Source organism: Sinocyclocheilus grahami, unplaced genomic scaffold, assembly GCF_001515645.1.
Source record: "Sinocyclocheilus grahami isolate Dianchi unplaced genomic scaffold, SAMN03320097.WGS_v1.1 scaffold77.1, whole genome shotgun sequence".
NCBI classification, from domain to species: domain Eukaryota; kingdom Metazoa; phylum Chordata; class Actinopteri; order Cypriniformes; family Cyprinidae; genus Sinocyclocheilus; species Sinocyclocheilus grahami.
Window position 1 is genome coordinate 1,394,556 of NW_015505256.1, and position 23,429 is coordinate 1,417,984.

At 39.7% G+C, this 23,429-nt stretch overlaps 2 protein-coding genes across 2 annotated transcripts in view; both read right to left on the reverse strand.

Moving 5' to 3' along the window:
• Positions 1 to 1,318: 1,318 nt before the first annotated feature.
• LOC107586096 (protein SPT2 homolog) lies at positions 1,319 to 8,453 on the reverse strand. Its single transcript, XM_016273332.1, has 5 exons — positions 8,424 to 8,453; positions 5,999 to 6,048; positions 4,000 to 4,111; positions 1,928 to 3,807; positions 1,319 to 1,388 (listed from the first exon to the last, which is right to left on the reverse strand). Exons 1-4 carry the CDS (start codon positions 8,451 to 8,453, stop codon positions 1,939 to 1,941), a joined length of 2,061 nt encoding a protein of 686 aa, XP_016128818.1. The 3' UTR covers positions 1,319 to 1,388; positions 1,928 to 1,938.
• A 3,930-nt stretch (positions 8,454 to 12,383) lies between these two features.
• pcdh15a (protocadherin-related 15a) overlaps positions 12,384 to 23,429 on the reverse strand; it is a 234,406-nt gene continuing 223,360 nt past the window's right edge. Inside the window, exons 32-35 of the mRNA XM_016273291.1 lie at positions 20,126 to 20,134; positions 19,586 to 19,699; positions 17,520 to 17,531; positions 12,384 to 13,790 (exon numbers count right to left, since the gene is read on the reverse strand). Of these exons, the coding sequence (XP_016128777.1) occupies positions 12,680 to 13,790; positions 17,520 to 17,531; positions 19,586 to 19,699; positions 20,126 to 20,134 (1,246 nt within the window). The 3' untranslated portion in view covers positions 12,384 to 12,679. The remainder of the gene's footprint in view (positions 13,791 to 17,519; positions 17,532 to 19,585; positions 19,700 to 20,125; positions 20,135 to 23,429) is intronic.

Sequence of the window (23,429 nt, forward strand, 5' to 3'; positions counted from 1 at the left end):
GAACACTGGTTAACATAAAAAATGTCTGCTAACTGTCAGTTTTATTGACAAACATATATGGATTATGTTCACATTTTTACTCATGATAATAATTATAAATCAAAGCTTCAAACTATCTGACCAGTGTAAAAAACAAAACTCAAAAGTGAAGGAAACCCAAGATAAATTCGATTTTGATGAAAAAAAGGAATGATAATCAAAAATAATCGTTGAAGTTATCAAAATACATAGACTGTATATATTATACTTAGGTATACCTATGTAAATAATCTTTTCAAAACATTAGGGCCATTACAACCACATATATCTCAATGTAAAAAATACATCCATTAAAAACATTTGAAGAATAATTGAGTGTAGCAGCCATCACTGGTTATACTGATTTTTAGGGATTTTTTGAACAGTCTGTGAACTCATTTATAAAAAATACTTTTCAAATCAAAGCTTTCTAAACTGTTTGAATCTGCTACTTTTCTGTATTGTCTGTTTGTGAAATCAAATCTGATAACTAATAACTTAAATTATACAGTACATTTTGGAAACAGTTCAATTGAGGCAAAGAAATTTGTATAGAATAGCCCTGTCTTCCACAACAATTTATCTGACACTACAGTAAGAAGTGAAATAGTCATCTGCATGAAAAAAAACCCATAATTCTTTGTAAGAGAATCACATTTCTTTGTCGGTGTCTGATGTGTGTACAACAGAATCGAGATAAACCCTTTATAGAACCCAAATAAAACATAGAAAAGACTAGAAATGAAACTAAATAGAAACAGTACCATAAGAATTAGCAAAATTAGAAATCAGAGTTTTGTCATTGGTATGTGTAAGTTGTTCCAGGGACCCATCCAGAGCTCCTCTTCATCAGACAGTGTTTGCTCACATGGAAACTCTTCCGACTCTTTAATCTCCCCATTGTCCACTGAGGACTCCAGCTCACAGCACCCCTTATCCTGCTCCAAACGGGCTTTATCGATGTTGGATTTGAGCCTTTTGCAGTTAGGGCCCATTACACTGCACTCTTTGGAGTTAAGGTTGTGATCAGTAACATAGGAATGGGCAGTGGTGGTGCTGATAGTAGGCCCATTGTCTTCTGTTCCATTTAAAGGTAAATGCTCTTCGTGTGTGACACCTAGCTTGTCCAGTTTTTTGAATTGTTTGCCTAACCGTGTTGGTGAGCCCAGTTTTAAGTTGTTGGGGTAAGGGGGCCTTCGTGTTCGGATGATGGTACCATTTTGGGCAAGGTATACTGATCCGTTGATGTTACTGTGGCTGCTGATGTTGGGTATGCGATTGCGTTGGAAATCCAGTCCACTGTCTTCTCCTGTTGCAGTCGTGTCATGCTCTCGGTCCAACACTAGTTTGATTCGCTTCTTTTTGCCAGCCTGGAGATCAGAGAGAAGAATTATTAACATAAATCAGCTATCAAAGAAAAACCCTCCACTAAGTGGGAATAGTAGAGACCAAGGGCCATATTCACAAACAATTTTAGTCCTAGCGTTGAGTTTCTTAACATTTATTAGCCTTAAGATTTTTTTGTAAATATGACCCCAGCCTTGTGAAATTGCAATCATAATCAAACTGAAGGTTGCGTGCACCCCTAGTAGAGAAGCAAACTGACGGCTGCACATGTGGTGTCAATATTATATTAAAGCACTCACAGTAGGGATACTGTTTTTGGAAACAGAAACATGAGATTAATACAAATAAATGTTTTGAAGACACAGTTTTGGGGCAGGTAATGTAGGTTCACTCGAGAGAAGAAATTTGAGAAGCACACCAGAATAAAAAAAAAAAAATGGCATGCCATTTTTTTAGCACTTCCATGCAGTGGGATTTGTTCCAAAACACACCAGTATAAGAGAAAAGACAGGTATCAAGTGGGAATTACTTCACTCCATGGCAGAAGTCAGTTAGGTCTTACTTGGTCCCTGTTTAGAAAGCTGTGGAATCTCCTGAGACAGAATCTGCATCTGTTACTTCTGTGGTACCCTCGGTTCCCGACTGCTGTGAGCGACGCCTAGAGTTGCTCTCAGATCCTGAGCCACTGCCGGAGGTTATGGCATCCTCATCCACCTCTGTGATTGGTGAGAGGCCTCCAAACGTCTCATCTGAACTCTGAACGCTGCCCTCTGTGGCGTATGGTGTGCCTCCACTTTCTGCTGCTGAGATCACACTTGACCTCCGTGATATTGATCCCTCACTCATCTCACTAGCTGACTCTCTGCTCTCTGCTGTTTCATCCTCCTCCTCATCCTCTTCTTTTTCAGACGCCTCTTCTTCTTCCTCACTTTCCTCATCAATGGTGTCCTGGGAGGATCGGGTAATGATGCTCTTGCGAGAGCGGCGGCTTCCTCCTGCTGATCTGGAGCTTGTGGAGCTTCTCTCACTGCCGGACACGGAAACGGCATCTGATTCAGTGTCATCTGATGCAGCAGATCCGCTCATTTCCGTCCCGGATGATGCAGCAGATCCACTCATTTCTGTCCCAGATGCCTCTTCAGAGCCACTCGCTGACCCTATCTCACCACTGCTTTCCTCACCAGACACTGATGCTTGTGATGACCTTACTGAAGACTGGGCTGAAGACCCCTTAGAGCTGCCACCTGATACGCTGCCACTCGGAGTACCACTTGCACTTCCAGAAACACTCCCACTTCTGCTGCTCCGTGTTCCTGCACTCGAACGCTCCGAGGAACCCTCAGTACGGGATGATTTCTTTGAAGAGCGAGTAGAGGATGGCTCTGATCCTGATCCTGACTCTTCCGTCCCTTTAGACTCTTCATCTTCTTCAGATTCTTCCTCTGACTCCTTTTCTGTGGCAGAACTCTTCTCAGCACTGGACTCTTCCTCAGTTCCTGATTTTTCAGTCCCAGATCCAGATGCTGTTTCTGTTCCTGAGGCCTTTCCAGACCCTGACTCTTCCTGCGAGCCAGATTCCTCCTCTGAACCTGACCCTTTCTCGGTTTCGGATTCTTTCTCAGATGCTGACTCTGCTTCGGAATCCTTTTCGGTTCCTGACTTCTCAGTCTCAGATTTGGATTTACTCTCTGCATCAGATTCGTCTGGTTCTTCTGGCTCTGATTCAGAATCAACAGTGCTCTCATTGGCATCATCTCTATCCAGATCCACTTTCAAATAATCCTTATCGTCAGTGGAGCCTGCTACACTGCTCCTCTCAGATGATTCCTCCTCATCCGAGGCTTTCTTTCGGCTTTCTGCCTCTGATCCACTCCCGCTGGCCTCTGGCTCACTGACACTGATGGACACTTTTGATTTCTTCTCTTCTCTCTCTGACTCGGCTGCAGACTCGTCCTTCTCACTTGCAGAACTACGACTGATGGTGCTCTGTGATTTTCTTCTAAGTTGCAGCTTGTTTGCCAGATTAATGCGTTTCAGGACTTTCCCAAGTCGACTCCTGGCAGAGGATGTGCCATCAATGGAAGCGACTGGGCTTGCGCCACCTGCCAAGCTCTCTTGACTATCAATACGACGTGCAGATGTCAGCTTGGCATAATCTTTGTCTTTCTTCCCTTTCCCAAACATCATCGGGAAGATCTTTGCCTTCTTCCATGGGGAGCTAGCTTCAGTTTTCTTCCCAGCAGCAAGAAACTTGCTGAGCTTCATGACGGACTTCAACCTCTTTGCAGCTTTGGATTCTTCAGCTTCAGCCTCTGCTGGCTCCTCAGCAGTAACCTCTGGCTCTGCCTGTTCAATCTCATCCTCTGGTGGGAAATCCTGGAATCCCACATGCTTTCCACGCCCACGGCCTCTCCCTCGCCCACCTCGCCCTCTTGCCCGACCCTGTTGTGACATTATTTTCTTTAAAACAATCTTATTAATCACAGGTTACTATAATGAAATGGTCAAACCTGATATTAAATGATGCATGAAACTAAAATAATTTTCTATTGGTGAGGCCAAGATTATGAACAAAAAGAAAACATAACTGCACCATTTCCTTCAAGCAGACAGTGAATGAATGTGTAGGGTTACCTCTGGTTCACCATAGTAATATCCTTCATCTTCCATGATGGCCTCTCCAGACTCATCGTACATGGGTGTAATCAGCCTCCTGCGGCTGCCGTAGGGTGGATAGGGATCATACCTGGAGGTAGGAATGGAAATATTACAACATGTGAACATACCTTAAAAGTTATTGTGTGGAGAACTATATTAAAGTTGCTGTAAGAGATTTAAATTTTGCTAATTTCCAGTAAATGGATTTAGCCCATCCCTTCAATTATAAGCATTCTCTCCAAAATACCACCGTCCTAAAACAAACATGAACATCAGCAAACAAAAACATGATTTCTAGCTGGCTGAAAGTGCTGGACATAATTTTCTATTAACTTCTTTTAAAGCTAGGTTTTGGCAATATTTAAAAGTTTGTCTTGACAAATATTGCTTTTCCATTTTATTTTTAAATGAAGCCATGCAAATTTTAATTCTGCTTCCCAACATTTAAATTTGAATAGCAATTCTACATCCTTTGTGATACCTCAATTCAATTCAAATGCACCTGGAGTTCTGAGTATTTTGGGGGCAAGACCTCCAACAGGTTTGAAAATAGGTGCGCTTACTGAAGATGGGAAAGCCAAAACAGATGCCTCATTACACTTGCAATCAACATCAGCCCATGTGTAGCTCCACCCACGCAGGACAAACAGCCCCTGTGATCCAGGGATTAAAGGCTAAACCCCCATCCTAAGCTCTCTAAATAGCCCTGGATCTTCAGCAGGCCAGGTCTCTCTGATAGCAGGTGCACTTCAGCCTGACAGAAGTGCAACATTTATCTTCCCCACTCTAGAGGTCTGCATTCCCACGGCTCTCTGGCGGGAAGAAAAAAACAGTCCCGCACAGACCTCTACCCCACTCTCTCCCTTGATGTCTATGGAATCAATGCCATCCTTCTTTCTCAAAGGCCTTGACTATGGACAAATAAACCTTGACATTCAAAAGAATCAGTTAAAAGTTTGAGGGAATTCTCAAGAAAATAATTATCTTTTCAGCATAACATTTATATTATAAATATTATTGACAATTTAATCAATCTACGGAGCTAATCCTTTAAATATCATCCTTCTAAAAGATACATTCCCTGAGATGTAAACTTACATAGTGCTAAGATTAATAGCTAGATGAACAGGTGTTTTGCATCATATCTTGTTTTATGTTATGTAATTTAGCACGACTGGAATTCTGGATTGACTGATGTGCATCCATTTTAAAATGTTAAATAAGACCTTAAGAAGTCTATCATCAGAGATCTTGATGTTAAAGCACATCATCTGTCCTGTGGTGCTCACAGCTGACGTTCAGAGCACTACGGAGACCTTTAAGACCATCTGCTGCTCCTCTTGCTACAAAAATTGAATGACTATCGAACATAATAGAGGATGTCATTAGTCTGATCTCTAAAAGACCTACTAGCAAACATGCGGTTCACGCCTAAATGAATCCACTGAGCTTAGCTAAAGATGGCTGAGTGGAGGTGAGGGCACATTAATCTCATCAAAGCTTCCAGCATCTCCTCAGATGGGCTGACGTTAAACCATGCAGTTCAACATTTGCAAGAGCATCTGTCCCGATAGTAAAGCTGTTCCGATGGTACATTACGTGTCAATTTGAGAGTGTTTACACCACTTTCTCTCGCTTCTGCTGTCTCCTTCTGTTTGCACACACGGTGCTCAATTAGTGTATTGTACTCACTATAGGCATACTTTTTAAGGGGGGTGGGGGGTGCTCAGGTGTCTTGGTATCATCAAATTGATTGGGAAAATTGGAATGGAGAAAGTAGAGAAATTCTGAAGAAGTGATCAAGGATAAGATGATTGAAATTCAAAGGGCATGGGAGACAGACAGAGAAAAAGAGAGCTAAGGGGGCATATTAAATAACATACTTCACCTTCAAGAGAGGATTTTTGTGTAAACAAATACACAAATGCAGTCTGAAACAAAGACACACTAGCTTTGTATATACTCTGAAACTCACCCTTGATCGTAACTATAGTAGTCTTGGGTACCCGATTCCATGGAGAGAGCCTAAAATACAAACGTAAAGACAGATGTCAGACTTCATCTTCACACAGGCTACTAAAATTAGTCAGGGTTTGGTGCCCAACTGATACAGTCAATAACATTTCTGGCACACTGTGTGCTTGTTCACCATTTACTGTAACTTAATTTAAACTGGGAATGCAAATGAACATCTAGATTACCGTTCAAAAGTTTGTGGTTGGTAAGTTATTATTATTTTTATTTTTTTTGCAGAGGTCTCTTATGCTCACCAAAGCTGATCATTTATTTGATAAAAATTTACAATTAAACAGTAATGTAAAATACACTTACAATTTCAAAATTACTGCTATACATTTAAAAATGTAATTTTTTTACTCCAGTATTCAGTGTCACATAATCCTTTAGAAATCATTCTAATATGCTGATTTGATGCTCAAGAAACATTATTATTATTGTTGTTGCTGTTGTTGTTATTATTATTATTATTATTATTATTATTATTATTATTATTATTATTATTATCAATGTTGGAAATTATGTTTTGTTGTGCTGTTTAACATTTTTGTGGAAACCATGATAGATTATTTGATTAATATAAAGCTCAAAAGAACAAAGTTACAGTATCATATGGATTCATAAATGATCCAGAATCACATGGATTCTGTCAATGGATCACCAGCTTTCTGACAGATAGGCAACAGCTAGTGAGAACTGGTAAATTCACATCCAACAACCGCACCACCAGCACTGGCACCCCTCAGGGTTGCGTCCTCTCCCCACTGCTCTTCTCCCTCTACACCAATGACTGCACCTCTAAAGACCCCTCTGTCAAGCTCCTGAAGTATGCAGATGACACTACAGTCATCAGTCTCATCAAGGATGGAGACGAGTCTGCTTACAGACAGGAGGTTAAAGACATCCAAGCCTTTTTGAACTTTTGCCATCTGGTTGGCGTTACAGAGCACCGAATAACAGGACAGCCAGGCACAAAAACAGTTTCTTTCCTCAGACAATCTATCTCATGAACAGTTAATGTTCTCCCATTGTACAATTAAAGTACAGTATGTGCAATAACCTTATAATTATTTATCACCCTAAACCCTAGTACATCCCTACAACTTATTTTATTTTATTCTATTCCTATTCCATCTATACCACACCTGTACATACAATTTATTCATTTTTTGTGGTTTATATTTATGCATGTGTATTTTATTCACATATCATTTTTATTATCTGTGTGTTGTTGTTGTCTCCGTGTACTGAAAGCTTGTGACACTATAACAAATTCCTTGTATGTGCAAACATACTTGGCAATAAAGCTCTTTCTGATTCTAAAACCTTTAGAACATTCCCCAGTCCTCATTCACTTTCATTGTATGAATAACAGCTGCTTAGACATGCTGCTTTTTACTGTATGTTCTGCAGAAAGTTTGAACGAAGGAATGGACCTGAGTGTGAATATATGATGAAAGGTTTTTGGGTGAACTGTCCCTTTAGAATGATTATTTAGCAATTAAAGTCCCCCATGAATTTGCCATACGAGTGCAGTTTTGTCTCCTTTGACGTATATCCCATTGAACCAGATTTTGTGTGACCTTAAAGCTAACATACATCAACTTAAAACTTCAATGTTTGTCATGTGATCTTTAAAAAGAGATAAAAAATATTTAGTAACATTAGGAAGATTTGTCAAGACCCAAGAAGGAAAACTAAGGAAAGGCATGCAGAAAAAAACAGAGATGCTACCTCAGGCCGGAGCAAAGAGGGTCTCAACAGCTGCTGCTGCTGCTGCTGGCAGAGTCACAAAGAGAACAGAGGGAGAGGAGAAAAAAAGATTTGACACTAAGAGAAAATACATGAGAGGCAGCACAGAATAAAAGGCAAAGACAAAGAGAATAGCAAGAAAAGATGTTGCTGCATACCTTTAAAACGAATGATCAGACAGAGTACATGACAGCAAAAAGATGTGCGTTAAAAAAGGAAAGAGGGGGAGAAAAATTAGCTCCTGGTTAGGAAGATAATGACAGAGATGCAGATGAGGGAAAATGTTCCATCTAAAGAAGTAGACCCAACTTTAAGAGCTAAAGTGCTTTAAAGGTCAGAAAAGGTTGTGTTTGACAGCATGCATATGCAACCTATATGCATTAACTTTGCAACTTAGACACTGAAGTGACTTCAATTTACACTCCTTAGTGGGGTGCAAATGTAAGTTTAATGGCAAAGTTTCTATTGCTCCCTTCATCTAATTGAGATTCCAGTGTAAGCCTCTCACAAGGCACTATTGGCAGCCTGAAGTGACAAGGGAACAAGGCAGTCTTACCTTCGATTTATTAAAGGCCTATATATTAAAGGGATAGTTTCACCCAAAAATGAAAATTCTGTCGTTAATTACTCACCCTCATGTCGTTCCACACCTGTAAGTCCATCGTTCATCTTTGGAACACAAATTAAAATTACATTTTTGATTACATCCGAGAGCATTTTAATGTGGTAGTTGTGTTGCTCCCATTTAATCAAAAATATCTTCATTTGTGTTCCGAACACGAACAAAGGACTTACAGTACAGGCGTGGAACGACATGAGGGTGAGTAATTAACGACAGAATTTTCATTTTTGGGTGAACTATCCCTTTAAACCAACTACATAGAACTGGATTTTTAGTACCATCTAGTTCTAAAAGTCACCATCATGATGCCATGAGGTATTACTCATATCCATGCAGTTTCACAGTTAGTGTATGAGTGACAGAAATAGTGATCAGATCAAAGGAAATGTAAAACAAAAAAAGACTCACCTCTCTGCCAAAGCCACGCCTGCTGAAAGAGACATAAAAAATGATTGTAAGGAACGACATGTAGCTGGAAATGTGACATCTGTTGACTAGCTAAGTGATTTTAGACTTGTTCTTGTAGAGTCTGACTCATTTTCATCCTACGGAAAGCATTTCAACACTTCCTGTTATCTCTTATCATTGGACCAGAATGAAAACACCATATTTAAATGCGAAAGCACTTGAAAGATAAAAACGCACTCAGGGAAATGGCGCAGCTAGTCCTGACACAAGCAGTTTTACCTACAATGAAGTCTTCAAAAGCATGTTAATCTGCTTTTTCCAAATAAGTCATTTTCTGATGAATGGAAAACCAACATATGCACACATACTCACACTCATACACAACCTATACTTAATGCAGTAGCTATAAATTGTCCAATCATACACTAACAAAATTTCAAGGAAAGTTACATTTGAGAGGTCTCTCAAGGGCCAAGAATGAAACCCACTTAGTGATTAAAGCACTGTGACAAATAAGCAACATGTTGTTCCAAGTGTGTGTGTGCATACCTGGTATTCCCTACATTATGGGAACCAAATATCCCCACAAGTATAGTAATAACATTACTTTTTTGGGGGGGTTCCCATGAGGAAACAAGCTTATAAATCATACAGAATTAAGTTTACCTGGTTATAGTTTGCAACAAAATTGTCCCACAAAGTGAATTACATCTGAAGAAGCGTCCTCAAAACTAGGGTGAATCTTACATAATCAAATTACAAAAAACAGGCCACTGGACATGTTCTTAACATGTTTAATGAAATTCACCCCATAAATAAAGATGCACAGAATGGCATTAGAGGGTGCATGTTCTGTTTCACATAAATAAGTTATGAAATACCCCTGTCAAACACACACAAACACATCTCTCTCACATATAATGAATGAGAATGGCAGATGAGTGATGTGGGATGCGTGTGAGTGTGTGTGTAGGAGGAAAGAGACGTCTCTCTTGGTGTCCCTCAGTTCTATGAATGCAAAAAATGGACTTGCAGTCTCGTGGAGACTGTTACGTGACACTACCTTGAATGAATGATCTCAGAAGGACAGGAGGGCACATAACACAACAAAAAACATTATAGTAAGATCCGTTTTAAAAGACAAAGTACTGAGATGAAGTACTCTCATTTTCTAATAGAGCAGGAGAGATTCGTTTTATTTTGTGTGGTGAAGCAGGTGATATGAAAGGAGGGTGGAAGTGAGGAAGACACGAACACAGTAGAGAAAAAAACAGAATTCAGCAGACTCATCGATTGATTAATTAAATTTCTCCAAACCTCACCGTCTGTGCTTTCATCCTGCTGAGCAGGTCATGTGAATATAGAACTGTTCCTCTGAACCTACATACAAGCCCTGGCACATCCACACAATATCCATTCAGTTTGCACATAAATCTTTTTTCTCAGACATCACACACCCTAATTCTTCAATTTTGAATTGAGGAGAGAAGAATTCTTCCTCCCTCCTTTCATATCACCTGCTTCACCACACAAAATAAAACCAATCTATCCTGCTCTATTAGAAAATGAGAGTACTTCATCTCAGTACTTTTGTCTTTTAAAAAGAGATCTTACTATGGTGTTTTTTGACATTTTTAATAGCAAATCAATAGTTATTGTGATACTTTATAAATTATTTTTATGTGTGTGTGCGTGTGTCACAGATCACAGCACATTTCAATTTTCGTAACAATGCATCTGTCCTGTCCTTCTGAGACATTCATTCATTCAAGACATTACGGTCTTCACAAGAATGCAAGTCTGTCTTCATATTTATGTTTATATCTCACAATTCTGACTTTTTTTCTCAAAATTGCAAGCAGCAAGGTGAGAATTGTGAGATAAAAAGTTGCAATTACCTTTGCAATATTTCGTTTTATTCATGGCAGAAAAATGGCTTCCATAAATAACTGTAATTTCATTTCATTTCTATTTAATTTTTTAATTAATTAATTTATGTTTGTGTGTGTATACATTTCAAAGGTGCACTAACACTTCAGAACCGAAGATGAGACATTAGCAAATCAGTGTTCATTTGCTTATGGGATGATGACAGATTTCAAACAGATTTTTCGATATGGATGAGGGAGATGCCATCTGCACACCCCTGCTGAGATATTGTAGGAGCGGTTTGTCTGAATGGAGAGACATTGACTGCACGCCTGATGGGGTGAATTCAGCGGGGAACGGCATAGCAGACGTCCCCCTGCCATGTGCCACATAAACGATTAGCTGTATTGTTTAATCTCTATGTGATTCTTGTCTGCTTGAGTTTCTGAAAGGGCAAAAACATCTGCAGGACCAAACCAAGACAGGAGAGCTTCAGGAGGTCTGGCACTCTAGACAGCTTTTAAAAAAGGGTTAGTGAGAGTGCAGGGAACAGGGAAGAGAGATAGAGGGAGATACGGTGAATAAATGAGAAATATATATAAAGAATTACCTGTTTTTAACCTTCAAAACCAACCTTGTTTACTTTCTTAATGCATGTTCACCAGTGCTCATTATTATAAATAAAAATGTATTTTCCGAACCTTTAATCAAAATGTAATAACCTGCTCTTCCTCTGAAATGACCTTCCTTTTCCATTGACATTACTTAGGCTGTGCAGGCTACTGGATGATATGATTCTTTTTTCTGATTATATTAAATTGATTAAACAAAATCTTATCTTTAATTATAAGGCCCATCCTCATCAAACTTGATGATAATCTCTGTCACCACCTTCATCATCAACGGACACTCCTCTCACAGTCACATGATCATGACAACAGCTCTTCACACCAACATCCGCCTGCTAGGAAACGTGTCACCAGTTAAACATTAAATATTCATAAACCGTGATGGTCAGTTCAAATATTTTTTTTGGATTTATCTGATAAAAAAGTCAATTTTTTTTTCATATATTCCACTGGTAAAAAATTATTCCACTTGCTCAATACCTTTCTTAAAAAAATTGTAAACTGACAGTGATAAAATTACATCTAAATTAATGCATGCTATACATATTGTGCAAAAAAACTATCTAAATGTTACATATAAATATACAATATACATACAAGTAAAAAAAATATACACTACTGTTCAAAAGTTGTAGGTCGGTAAGATGTTCTTATTCTAACCAAGGCTGCATTTATTTGATCAGAAATATAGCACAAACAGTAATATTGTGAAATATTATTACAATTTAAAGCATATGTTTCTATTTTAAAATACTTAAAAATTTAGTTTATTCTTGTGATATTAAAGCTGAATTTTCAGCATCATAACTCCAGTCTTTAGTGTCATGTGCCTTCAGAAATCATTTTAATATGCAGATTTGATACTCAAGAAACAACTAATTTCTTATGTAGCACAAAACTCTATATATAGTACTGTATATATAAAAATATAATCCATTAGAGCTGTTTTTTATTAAATATTTCTATTTGCTTATACTTATAGGATTTCATTCTCCAAAAATAATATTTATATCATAACAAATATTTTAAATCAAAATTCTTCACTCATTTTCTCTGTATTCTATTTGACTGACACAAATGCACAAATGACCATTCTGTGAGGTACTTGCGGTTTAAACACAACTCGCTTATACCATAAAAACAGTAAAACACCTCACAGTCACATTGAAGACGGCCACATGAAACACTACGCTTTTGACCTTCTTTGAAATGTACTATAAAGTGCTCTCAAAGTAAAGTGCCCTCGAAATAATAGATGAAAAAGTAAGTAATGAAACAAGTTCAAGTGTAGGAAAGAAGGTATTAAAAAAAGAGTTCCAGAGTTCATTCAGAAATTAAGGGCTGGGGTGGGGGCGATCTCTCATTCCACTGGGATTGGTTGGTTTGAGGGCTGAGAAGAAGAGTCTGATTCTAATTGGCTGCTGTCTGTTTCGCCTGGTTTAGACTCTGGCTCTTTTAGGACAACAGTCGTGGAGTCTTTACTTCCTCCTTCGCAACTGCTGTCATCTTTCACATCAATGCTGTCAGCAGATCTGGGCATGCTCTTGAGGATCCCTCTTAGTTTAGGTGTAGGAGTTGGAGACTGAACAGGAGTTGGGGTTGGTGGTGGGGTGAAGTCCTGTTGCAGAAGTGGAGGAGAAAGAAAAGAGCGGGATGGGACAGGGTGAGGGAGTGGTGGACTGGAGTCTGATATGAATTCCAATGTGATCTCACAAGGCTCCACCGTCATGTAATTGGATATACTGGAGCTGAACTTCCTCAGGACGGGTGGAGTCGGCCGCTGAGCCATGGGTGGGGGGGGAGTCTCGCCGTCACCCCCGGTGATGATAATGCAGGGTGGGATGTCCTTGCCAACGGAAATTGGACTGGATGAGAACATGAAGGCGCTTAGCAGTGGGTCGTCCGGATCCAGAGATGCGTAAGAGTCCCGGCTCTGTCTGGGCGTCCGTTCAGCTAAAGCTTGCTGCTCAAACTGTCTGGCTTGTTCTCGGACCGACAGCTTTGTTTCTGTGCTTCGACCACTTTGATCTACATCAGCATCAAGTTCTTCCCTGCTGTCCTTAAGCCCCACCTTCAGCTCTTGCTCCTCCCATTCAGTGGGGTCCCAGAGTGCCTGCCGGCACAGAGCATCATAAAGCCCTCGTCCTCGAATACGGGACGGCAATGACCAAGAAGTCATCTGGCTGATGGGGCTCGTCGGAGATGGGATGTCACTGTCTAGAAACTCACCGACCCTTTGCACCTCCGAGTTGGGCTCCGGACTACTGGATGCTCCATCCCGGTAAAGTGGATTTTGTGTGGTGAGCGGCTGTTCATCTGAGAGGAAGGTGATGTTGCTTTCTGACTTGGGCAACTTGTCGAGCAACTTTCCATTTCCGCCACACAGTTTGTGAGCGGCAATAGCACGAGAGGCGAATGCTCTTATGAGACTCTGTCGATCCGCCTCCTCAATTACAGACTTTCGGCGCCTTCTGCAGCCCACGAGAGAAAATGAAAGGAGAGGAGAGAAGATTGAAGCATGTGTGGAAAGAGACAGGAAGGAATTGAGGGAAGAGAACAGCCATGGGAGGACAGAGCGCTAATGACCCACTACACAAAAATCCTTCACTTTAATGGACTTTGAAAGAGTTCAGTTAAACAAATTTGCTCATGATTTTGCATTTAACTTTAAAGACGCTAAAGCAAATACTCTCAGTCAGGACTTTGGAGACAAATGTGACCCTGGACCACTAAACCAGTCTTAAGTGTCAATTTTTCGAAATTGAGATTTATACATCATCTGAAAGCTGAATAAATGAGCTTCCCATTGATGTATGGTTTGTTAGGCCAATATTTGAACAATAGAACAATATTTGGCTGAGATACAACTATTTGAAATTCTGGAATCTGAGGGTGCAAAAAAATCTAAATATTGAGAAAATCGCCTTTAAAGTTGTCCAAATTAAGTTCTTAGCAAAATTTTTTATTGATAATCATAGGGTACATCGGGCCAGGGTCAAGACACATTTTCTTCTAAACCACATCTGCGGTTCTCTATGCACCTGAAAAATTTGGCAGATCATTGACACAACTATTGTAGGGTCTGGACCAATCAAAAACACAATTTTTCATTTGATTTAACAAATCGGTTATTCATTAGATTAACAAATCGTCACAGTCCCCTCACCCAATAAACTGGGTGCCAGGATGTCTGCAACGACACCAGGCCCCCCTGGTCCCCATGGCAACTAATGCTGATATCACTGGTTTTATGACCCACAGGAATGTAAGTAGGGAAAATCACTGCATGTTCCACAGCAAGAGGCACAATGCACAGTAGAAATGGACTTTTCTACTAATTAATTAATAGGAAAACCTTTCTTTGAATGAACACACATATCCTTCAGATCATGGTGTATGTTGTCTTTGATATTTTTAGACTATTCTATGCATGCTTATGATGGAACCCATTCCTGTCATCTTGCCATATGTAATCCTACCATGTTCAGTATCTATGAATTCACCTTCTGATGATCGAAACGAGCATGTATATTATATGTTGGTACATAGGCAATATATTAGTGTCCTGAGAATCTGTTGTAATTTCGATTCAAGTTCCATATGCAAATTACCATGCTTCCACACAAAGAGTCATAAAACTCCCCAGTATCTCAAAACTCCCACTTGGGATACCGGCCTTTCTCATTGGACAACCCCATCTTGAGAGATGGGGGTCTTCTCCGACCTTAAAGGCATCACACCATGTGACCAGCCCAGAGTCGGTGGTTTGTTTGAATTCTGAGAAGATGTGAGCTACAATGCTCCAGGACATCCTTAAGTACGTGCCAGGTTTCGGCCTTGACTTTTCCATTCATCAAGATTTTCTGACGCAAACTGGTTCTTTTTCATCAACCAACTTCAGCAAAGATCAACTTGAACCGTTGGACTGCATCAAGCCTTTCTTTCAGACAGATGAGATGTGCAAGTATTCAGACTTAGTCTTACTAATTGATACATTAGGTATCATTTGCACCTTTTTACAAAGGTGTGTTTGAACTAAGAATCGGATGTTTCCTCCAGGCTGTAAATCTGCTGAATATCAAATGGTACTATAGTTTCATATTCTTATTTCTCTTCTCTTTACTGCGTTAAGCTTTAACCCTTTCCTACACAAACTGTGTGTGTCAGTGTGTATGTGTATGTTAGACCAGTTTAAGTGTTTATGTAGTATATTAGACTAGTTTAAGTGTTTATGTAGTTAATAAAGTCTTATTTGTATCACACTTGACGTTGTTCATTGTTTGCTCATAACTGGAGTCACTTAATCATGCAGATTTATGCTACAAGCTCATTGTAGAATTGTACAGTAAGAAAGTTATTTCCCTTAACCAGGAAATTAACATTCTTAGAACTGACAGACAGTTGACCCTGAGATGATTTTCATTTTTGTTAATGATTTTCAGTTTCCTTCAGAGTAATTAAATCAACAGTTTTTAAACTAAAGAATATGTAAAATGATGGTTCATTTCATTTGTTGACATGACATGGGTAGATTCAAATGGTAATTATCTTTTTTTCATTGAGTGTCTAACTAAGAGATGAAACCATCATTTTAAAAAGTGTAATTAATAATAAAATATACATATCATATTATTATGGGATCTGATTCAAGCACTATATGAAGCTCTCTGATTCTTTTATTATTTCATTTTTAATTCTTTTTTAAAGGGGTCATATGATGTTGCTAAAAATAACATTATTTGGTGTATTTGGTGTAATGAAATGTGTTTATGCGGTTTGAGGTTAATTAATTTCCACATACTGTACATTATTGTTTCTCCTCTATGCTCCGCCTTTCTGAAACGCATCGATTTTTACAAAGCTCATCAGTTTGAAAAGCGAAGTGTGCTGTGATTGGCCAGCAATTCAGTGCGTTGTGATTGGCCGAATACCTCAAGCGTGTGACGGAAATGTTACGCCCCTCACCATACTGTGATGCCGTGTCCCGGAGCGACGAGACAAAAACATTAAAACCCATTATAAACGAGGCATTCGTTGCATCCAGTGGGGACATAATTACGGATTATAATGACTTATACTGTCTTTTTATGCGTTGCAAAAACGTACTTACAGTCTGGGAGTCAGAACAGCCGGCATTTGTAGTCTACTCTCCCAGGAAACAGTTAAAATGCGTAAAATGCGCTGCACACATGATCTGAATATTTGGGTTGAAGTGTTCTGGAACAGTGTTGTAAATACAACTTAACCACCGATTTCTAGTCATGTCCTCTTTTGGAAGGCCAAACAAAGTAGTTTCGCTTTCACAACAACACACGCAGCGTCACACACGGCGGGCTTGAGTGAGGAACGGCCGGCGGGCTTGAGAACGGCACGGCCGGCGGATTCGACGGATTCAACAACAAAAAAAACTACTTTTATGATGCTTTTCCCACAAAATGTGCTGCTCTATCAATGTTCAATAACATTTTTTTTTTTTTCTGCACTCATACAAATTTCCTTTCCTTATTGGGCCTATAGCCCCACTGTACCCTACCCGCAAAAACAAAGGCTAGGATATCCATGTTTCTTTATATACTGTTATCTGAGCCTTGAATAATGTGGCAGTCTGAGATATTAAGTAGGAATACCCTACATCCAACTTTGCATGGAATGCCGCAATATGATGAATGCAAGCAGGCATCAAAATTGTGTATTTTCAGCTGTGAAGCACAAAGATCATACATACACTAGCACTCAAAAATCAGTCTGAAATCCCTATCTGTTCAGTTAATCGTCGTTCAAACATCAATCAAGATGATCTGTGACAATGGCGAGTCTCAAAGTGAAGGATGTGAGAAGTGTGTTTGTTTGCTTTGAAGAGAGAACTGCGAGAAACTAGAGCTGGGAGGCGAGGGCTTTATCTAGTGAAAAACTACTAAAGCTTGAATCTACTACAGAGCTACACACATGTATCTGTGAATTTTATGTGCATTTTCCATTTTTTTAAAGTAAATAGTATCAAAATGTTCCTTTAAATATGCAATTCGACAGAAAAAGTGGCATAAAAACAGAGTAAATGGTAAAGCAAACTAGCAGACAGTTACACAGGGACTAGAAACTACAAACCACACATGTAAGCCAAGAAGGATTTTAAAATACATTGATAGGAGCGTGTAAGAAAGAGCACTGCAGGGAAATGCAGCATATTTTATGTTACTCACTGTAGTCCAAGCCTGGAAAATGCAGAAGATGAGAATGAATGAAACATGATAGGAAAATACATGTAGATAGATGGATATGATGACAATTTAACACAGACAGGCCCTATTCACATTTGGCATTAACATGCATTCTCAGCGACAGAATCAAAAACAGAAACTTGACCACAATGAAAGCCAGATGTAAATGCACACAAAACCATTTTCCACAAAGGTGTAAGTGCAAACGTGTTTTTTTAATCACATAAAGTACAACTAAGCAAGTAATTTATAAATGCCGGTTTCTGTGGATGAGTGCGATCAGATCTCTATTCAAATCCAAATGGAAAAGCACTGGAGTGCAAGGAATAAATGCAATCCAGCTAAATAATAATATAAATGCAATCCAGCAATAAAATGCATATTAACATCAAATGTAAAGGGGCCTGAGAGACACATGTAAAAGGTAAATAGAGAGGAAACGTAACCACTCAACTGTTCAATCATTCATTACACATGTGAAAGAAATGTGCATTTTGATACATGCAACACAAACTGCATAAATAGGCTAATATTTCAGTGGGATGGGAATGTAATGAAAATATGTTCGGGTCATATTGCACCCCAAAATCAACTGAAAAATAACATAACATGAAGAAAATAATTTTTAGGGCCATTAAGTGTTATCTTCACTACAATTCCTTATTACCTCTCATTTTCATTTAGTTTAACTTGTACTAAAATAACTGGAAAAAAATAAGAATAATAAAAAGTGAAAACTTTTTCAACATATTAAAAAAACTTGTACAAATGACAAAAAATTCAACATTTTATATAACATATATAATTTTATTTTTATATATATAATTTATTACTTTTGTTTTGGGGTGAAATTTCTGTTAATGAAATGTTAAAAATAAATGAACAATCAATCAATCAATCTATCTGAGGGTCACAGAGAGACTCCTTAAGCACTGTTTTATAAGGTTGCTGACAGACTACTATTATTATTAATATCCAACAAAAGAACACAATGTTTGCCCAAACACACAAGCAAACAAATTCTACCCTGATGTTCCTTTCTGCTGATGGTATTAAACTGCTGTTCAGGAACACGGTCCATCAATCTCAGCATCTATTCTAATGGATTCAATACAAAACCATGTCTTTTCCGCTGTCTTTTTGTGTTAGCAGCTGCATTTGTTTTGATTGCATTAAATCAAAAGCACTTTAAAAGGCTTTACCTGAGGGACACAGATGCTGTGCTGCAGCTATAATCTTTTAATCTATTAACATTTCATTCCACTCACAACAGCCTTTAGCTTGGCAATGGACTCCTGCTGCACCAAACCCGCACGTCCAGTGAGCACATCTCTATGGATGGACTTAGTAAGCCAAAAACACAGCTAATTTACCAAAGGAACAATTACCTTTGGGATGTCAAACAGGCACGGTTTCTCCCTTTGGAGAATGGCAATGGCCCTTTTTTCAAATGAATAACCAGGCTAGGGCATTAAAGAGGTAGTTCACCTAAAAATTTATATTCTGTCATTCTATTATTTACACTCGCATGACATTCCAAACATGAAAGACTTTATTTTTCCTCCATGTGACATGAAATAAGATATTTAGCAGAATGTTCATGCTGCTTTTGTCCATACGAATGATAGTGAGTGGCAAAAAAATCATACACTTTGCCGCAGTTTTGTTATAAATTTCAAAAATAATTACAAAGAAATTGTATACATTAAATTAAATGTGAATTTTAAAAAGTAGACTGAAATACTAATTTCTTATAAAACATACTCCAATAATTGTTTTATTTACAACCTAAAAATATATATTTTACAATGTACTATGGAGTACTTTTATGGTGCTGTTTTGGTCCATAATATTTTTGTGGTGTTCCAAGAAAGAAAGTCACACAGGTGACTGATTGAATGACGACCGAAATTTCTGAGATAAATTTATGGCAGAATTTTTATTTTGGGGTGAACTATTCTTGATTTTCCTGCAGATACACACACAAATCTTGTTAATCATCTCTCTGCTGTCTCTGCTGAAGGTATTATTTAGGACAGGTAACTTACATGCCGCCATCTCCCAGCTCCTCGTAGAGATTGGTCGGAGCGCCACCTCCTGTTGATTTGCCGGCAGGAAGAGCCATCTGGATACGGGCAGTTTTGGCACACTCGGCCTGTCTCCTGTAAAGCATCCTCAAAGAGTGAGTTTCCTTCTTTCAAAAGGCTCATTTCAGCTCTATTATTGGAGGATATGAGGTCTGGAACTCTCATTTGATCTGTTCCAGCACTTTTTATTCATGCAATGCAAAATATCATGGGTTATTCAGCACCTTTCACACTGAGCTGAGGTGTTTTATTAGGAGGGAGCTGAACCCGGCTCACTTTGTACTCTATGAGGTCATGAAACCAGTCATTTCTGTTCATTTTCAAAGGCATCGCAATTGTGCTGGAATCAGAGAGGGCTGGAGTGAGTATGTCCTTTGCTTCTCATCTCAATTCATGCATTCTACTCGCATGTTCCTGTTTTAAAGGACTGAACTGAATAAGGAGGGTACGAACGCACACAGTCTCTGGCAAATAATTCATCAAAAAAGAATTTGAACTTACTCTTTGAATCTGAGCGCAGGGTCCACATTCAGCGACAGGAAGAGCAGAGAAAGAGGCAGAGGAAAGATAATTGAGATAACAACAGAGTTGTTAGATAATTAGGCACAGGAATAATTAAACAAAAACACAAACAATGATTATTAAAAGAAAGACTGTCAATTTAAAATGTTAATTTACTATAATACTATAAGGTAATGTAATATAATATAATATAACATTTACCTACAGACAACAGAGGACAAGTGGTTTAGAAAATGGATAGTATAATATATTAAATATGAAACTATAAGAAAATTGTTAATATAATAATTTATATTAAATATATAACTTCAAATAAAAATAATTATCAAAAAATGTCACTGTTACATTTATTAATTATACCCTTTTACCTGTATGTAAATTCCTAACTAAGGGATTTTCTAACCACAGATTTTCCCAAAAAATATCACTACTGTAGGTACATGAATTGCCATTTGCGATTCTGGTTAATTGTCATTAAAGGTAGGCGATTTCGGAGAGGCTAGCAATAGCAAGCTAGCTTTGAAAGCATAAGATCCCACCCTCCCTGCAAATCACTCTCCAAAGCCCTGCCTCCTCCAAAACACATCAACGCACACAGGCAAACCAGATGCTAACGACCTCATGTCTCATTCACCGGTGAGAAAATATTACAGTACAAAGCACATAATATTACAATAATAATTTCCATTCTCACTAAGTCTGCAATAGCGTAATGGAGCGCGCTGATTATGTATCATGTCTGTGCGAACAGGGTGTGTCGAGGTATGCAAATACATACGTTAAAAGGTAGGACAGCCTATCATAGTCCTCGGACAGAAGGATATGATTGGACAAACATTTTATGGTCCTACGCCTTCCCCAGAAGATATAAATACATTTAGACCACTTAACTTAGTGATTGCTATCAGGATGGAAAGAGACTTTCAACCAGCATAACAAAAAATGTTTCTGAACCAAATAACCTACCCTGCCTTTTTGTAATAGATCATAATCTTAATTCATATTTTTAATCGACTGGCAGTCCAAATTCTAATTTCACAGGCCAGAAAATGCTAGTAGTGTTGAACCATGCAGCCCATTTTGTTTGCAGCTACTGCTGCAGGTGTGTGTGCATAATTCATACTGTAAAATGTGATAAGAGCACAGGATAACACCGGTTTATTCCACATCTCCTCAGCTGAGAAACAATACAGCTCTCAGCAGTAACCCCTCTCTGTCTCTCCAGCTCTCCATTCTCCTTCTCATCTTTGTATTTCATCCACACACTCTCTCGTCCTAACCCAGGGCTTCCTGGAGGCTATCAAAGACGTGATCCTCTCAATATTATTTATTTAACCAGAATGCAATTACTCAAAAGACAGTGAGAGATCTTGTGTTGTAATATATAAGCTAGCACTTGTGTCTCCTGTTATGCATCTTTTGTAAACAACCAAATGTAATGACGTAAAAACGTCACTTCACCTTTAATACAAGAGTCTAATCACAAAATGAACTCTTTAATATGTGTAAAAACATCTAAATGCAGTCATGCATGCATGTGTGTGGGAGAGCAAGCTTCACACACTTACTGTAGGTGTGTGTGTTTAGCTGTTTGTGTTCGCTGTGTGATTACCCATCTGTTATGTATTTACACAATAGCTGATGACGGACTCATTGGTGTGTGCAGAAGGTCAGGACCACACTCACATCTCAAGAGAGCTGCTGTGTGTGGAGAGCAGGCCCATATGCTGGGCTTTCATGAGATGTGACGGATGGATCGAATGCCTGGGATATGTCACAAATGCTTATAATTAATCTGCTTTCACACAGAGCTGGCTGGGAGATTAGCCTGTTAGCATGGCTAATTACTGAAAAAAAGCCATTTTAATACCTGGCATCCAATACTCATCTCCATCACCTACTGTGTATGTTTTGTTTAAACCTGTCCTCAACGCTCTCAGAATCGTACAGGTTACAAATAGAGACGTACAACTGCAGAGTAAAGTGTCTTCATGTATTTACAATAGCAGCTCTGAGAACATATAAATACATTGTCTTTATATGTTAAATTTATATATACATTTTAACTGCTAGCTAATTGTCTACTAGTCTCGTAATCATAGTTCCCTTTCAGTCGGTCACTCTCGACGTCACGTCGGAGGACCGACGAATTGGGATCTCACTTAGAGGGACCAATCTACTTCGAGTGTAAACTAAACGAGCCAATGCACATTGGCATGCGATTATTGCATCCAGCTGCTGCTGATCCCAGCGTGAGTATAAGTAGGCAGCAGATGCAGCGCATATTCAGCTTTTCGCTTCGGAGCCGAGCGATCACATCGTTCTGCTCCTGACTACTCTATGGAGAGAAGAAGACTGAACGAGTTCAGCACGCTCTTGGAGAGCTCTTCGTGTTGGCGGACGGCGCTTCAGCGGTGGTGGTTTCCCGTGTCGAGTGGGTTGCACACATCAGGCTGCACTACCCCCTGTTTGTGTTGCAAATGATCATCTCCCCTGTGCGCCTCAGCACGCTAAAAGAGCTTTTTCCCCTAAAAGAGAAATTTCGGGTGCGTCTTTTTAAAGACGACGTTGCTTGGCAAACTTGACGTTACGTCTTTATAAAGACGATGTGGGTCTTGCTATAGACAACGTATCACCCGGGCGTTCTGGATGCGGTCGTTACCTGGCGCTGGGTGATGGTCACGATCGCTGCCTCTCGTGCCTGGGCATGAAGCACGCTGAGGTGGCTTTCGTGGATGGCTCATGCTCCCATTGCGGGGGTATGACCATCTCGGAGTTGCGGACCAGACTCCGTTACCTGCAAAGGGGCGGAGTGCCCGTGCCACTGCCTAGATCTGGGGTTCCCTCTGGTGGCAGCCGGGGGCGTCCTTTTTCTGGCGGTGGGCGGACTGGTCTTACGGTCACGGTGAGGAATTCCCCTCCGGGGATGCCCAAGCCCGCCGGCACTTCGAAACCAGCGGAGCTCTCAAAAAGAGCAGGCTGGACCCTCCCGGGGGGTACCACCTGTTTCTTCCGAGGCTCCCCCCGACGATCAGATGTCGATTGCAGCATCGGAGGGTGAGCCAGAGCTTTCTGGAGAGCGGCCTGCCGCCAAACCTTCACCCCGTGGTCAGACCTTGCGTCCTCCAGGCAGGAATGCCCCTGGAGCAGGTACCCAGGCATTCTGTGGTTTGCACGGATGCCTCAACCACCGGCTGGGGGGCCACGTACAACGGGCTTGCAGTGTCAGGGGTTTGGATGGGCCCCAACTGCACTGGCTGCCTCGAGTTGCTGGCAGTGCCCC

Excerpts from the sequence above, each read along its gene's own strand:
- LOC107586096 (XM_016273332.1), bottom strand. The coding sequence starts at position 8,453 with ATGGACTTACAGGTGTGGAACGACATGAGG. Across the intron at positions 6,049-8,423 it reads AGGTGTGGAACGACATGAGG|GCTCTCTCCATGGAATCGGG; the intron begins GTGAGTAATTAA and ends TTTGTATTTTAG. Across the intron at positions 4,112-5,998 it reads TACTATAGTTACGATCAAGG|GTATGATCCCTATCCACCCT; the intron begins GTGAGTTTCAGA and ends TCCTACCTCCAG.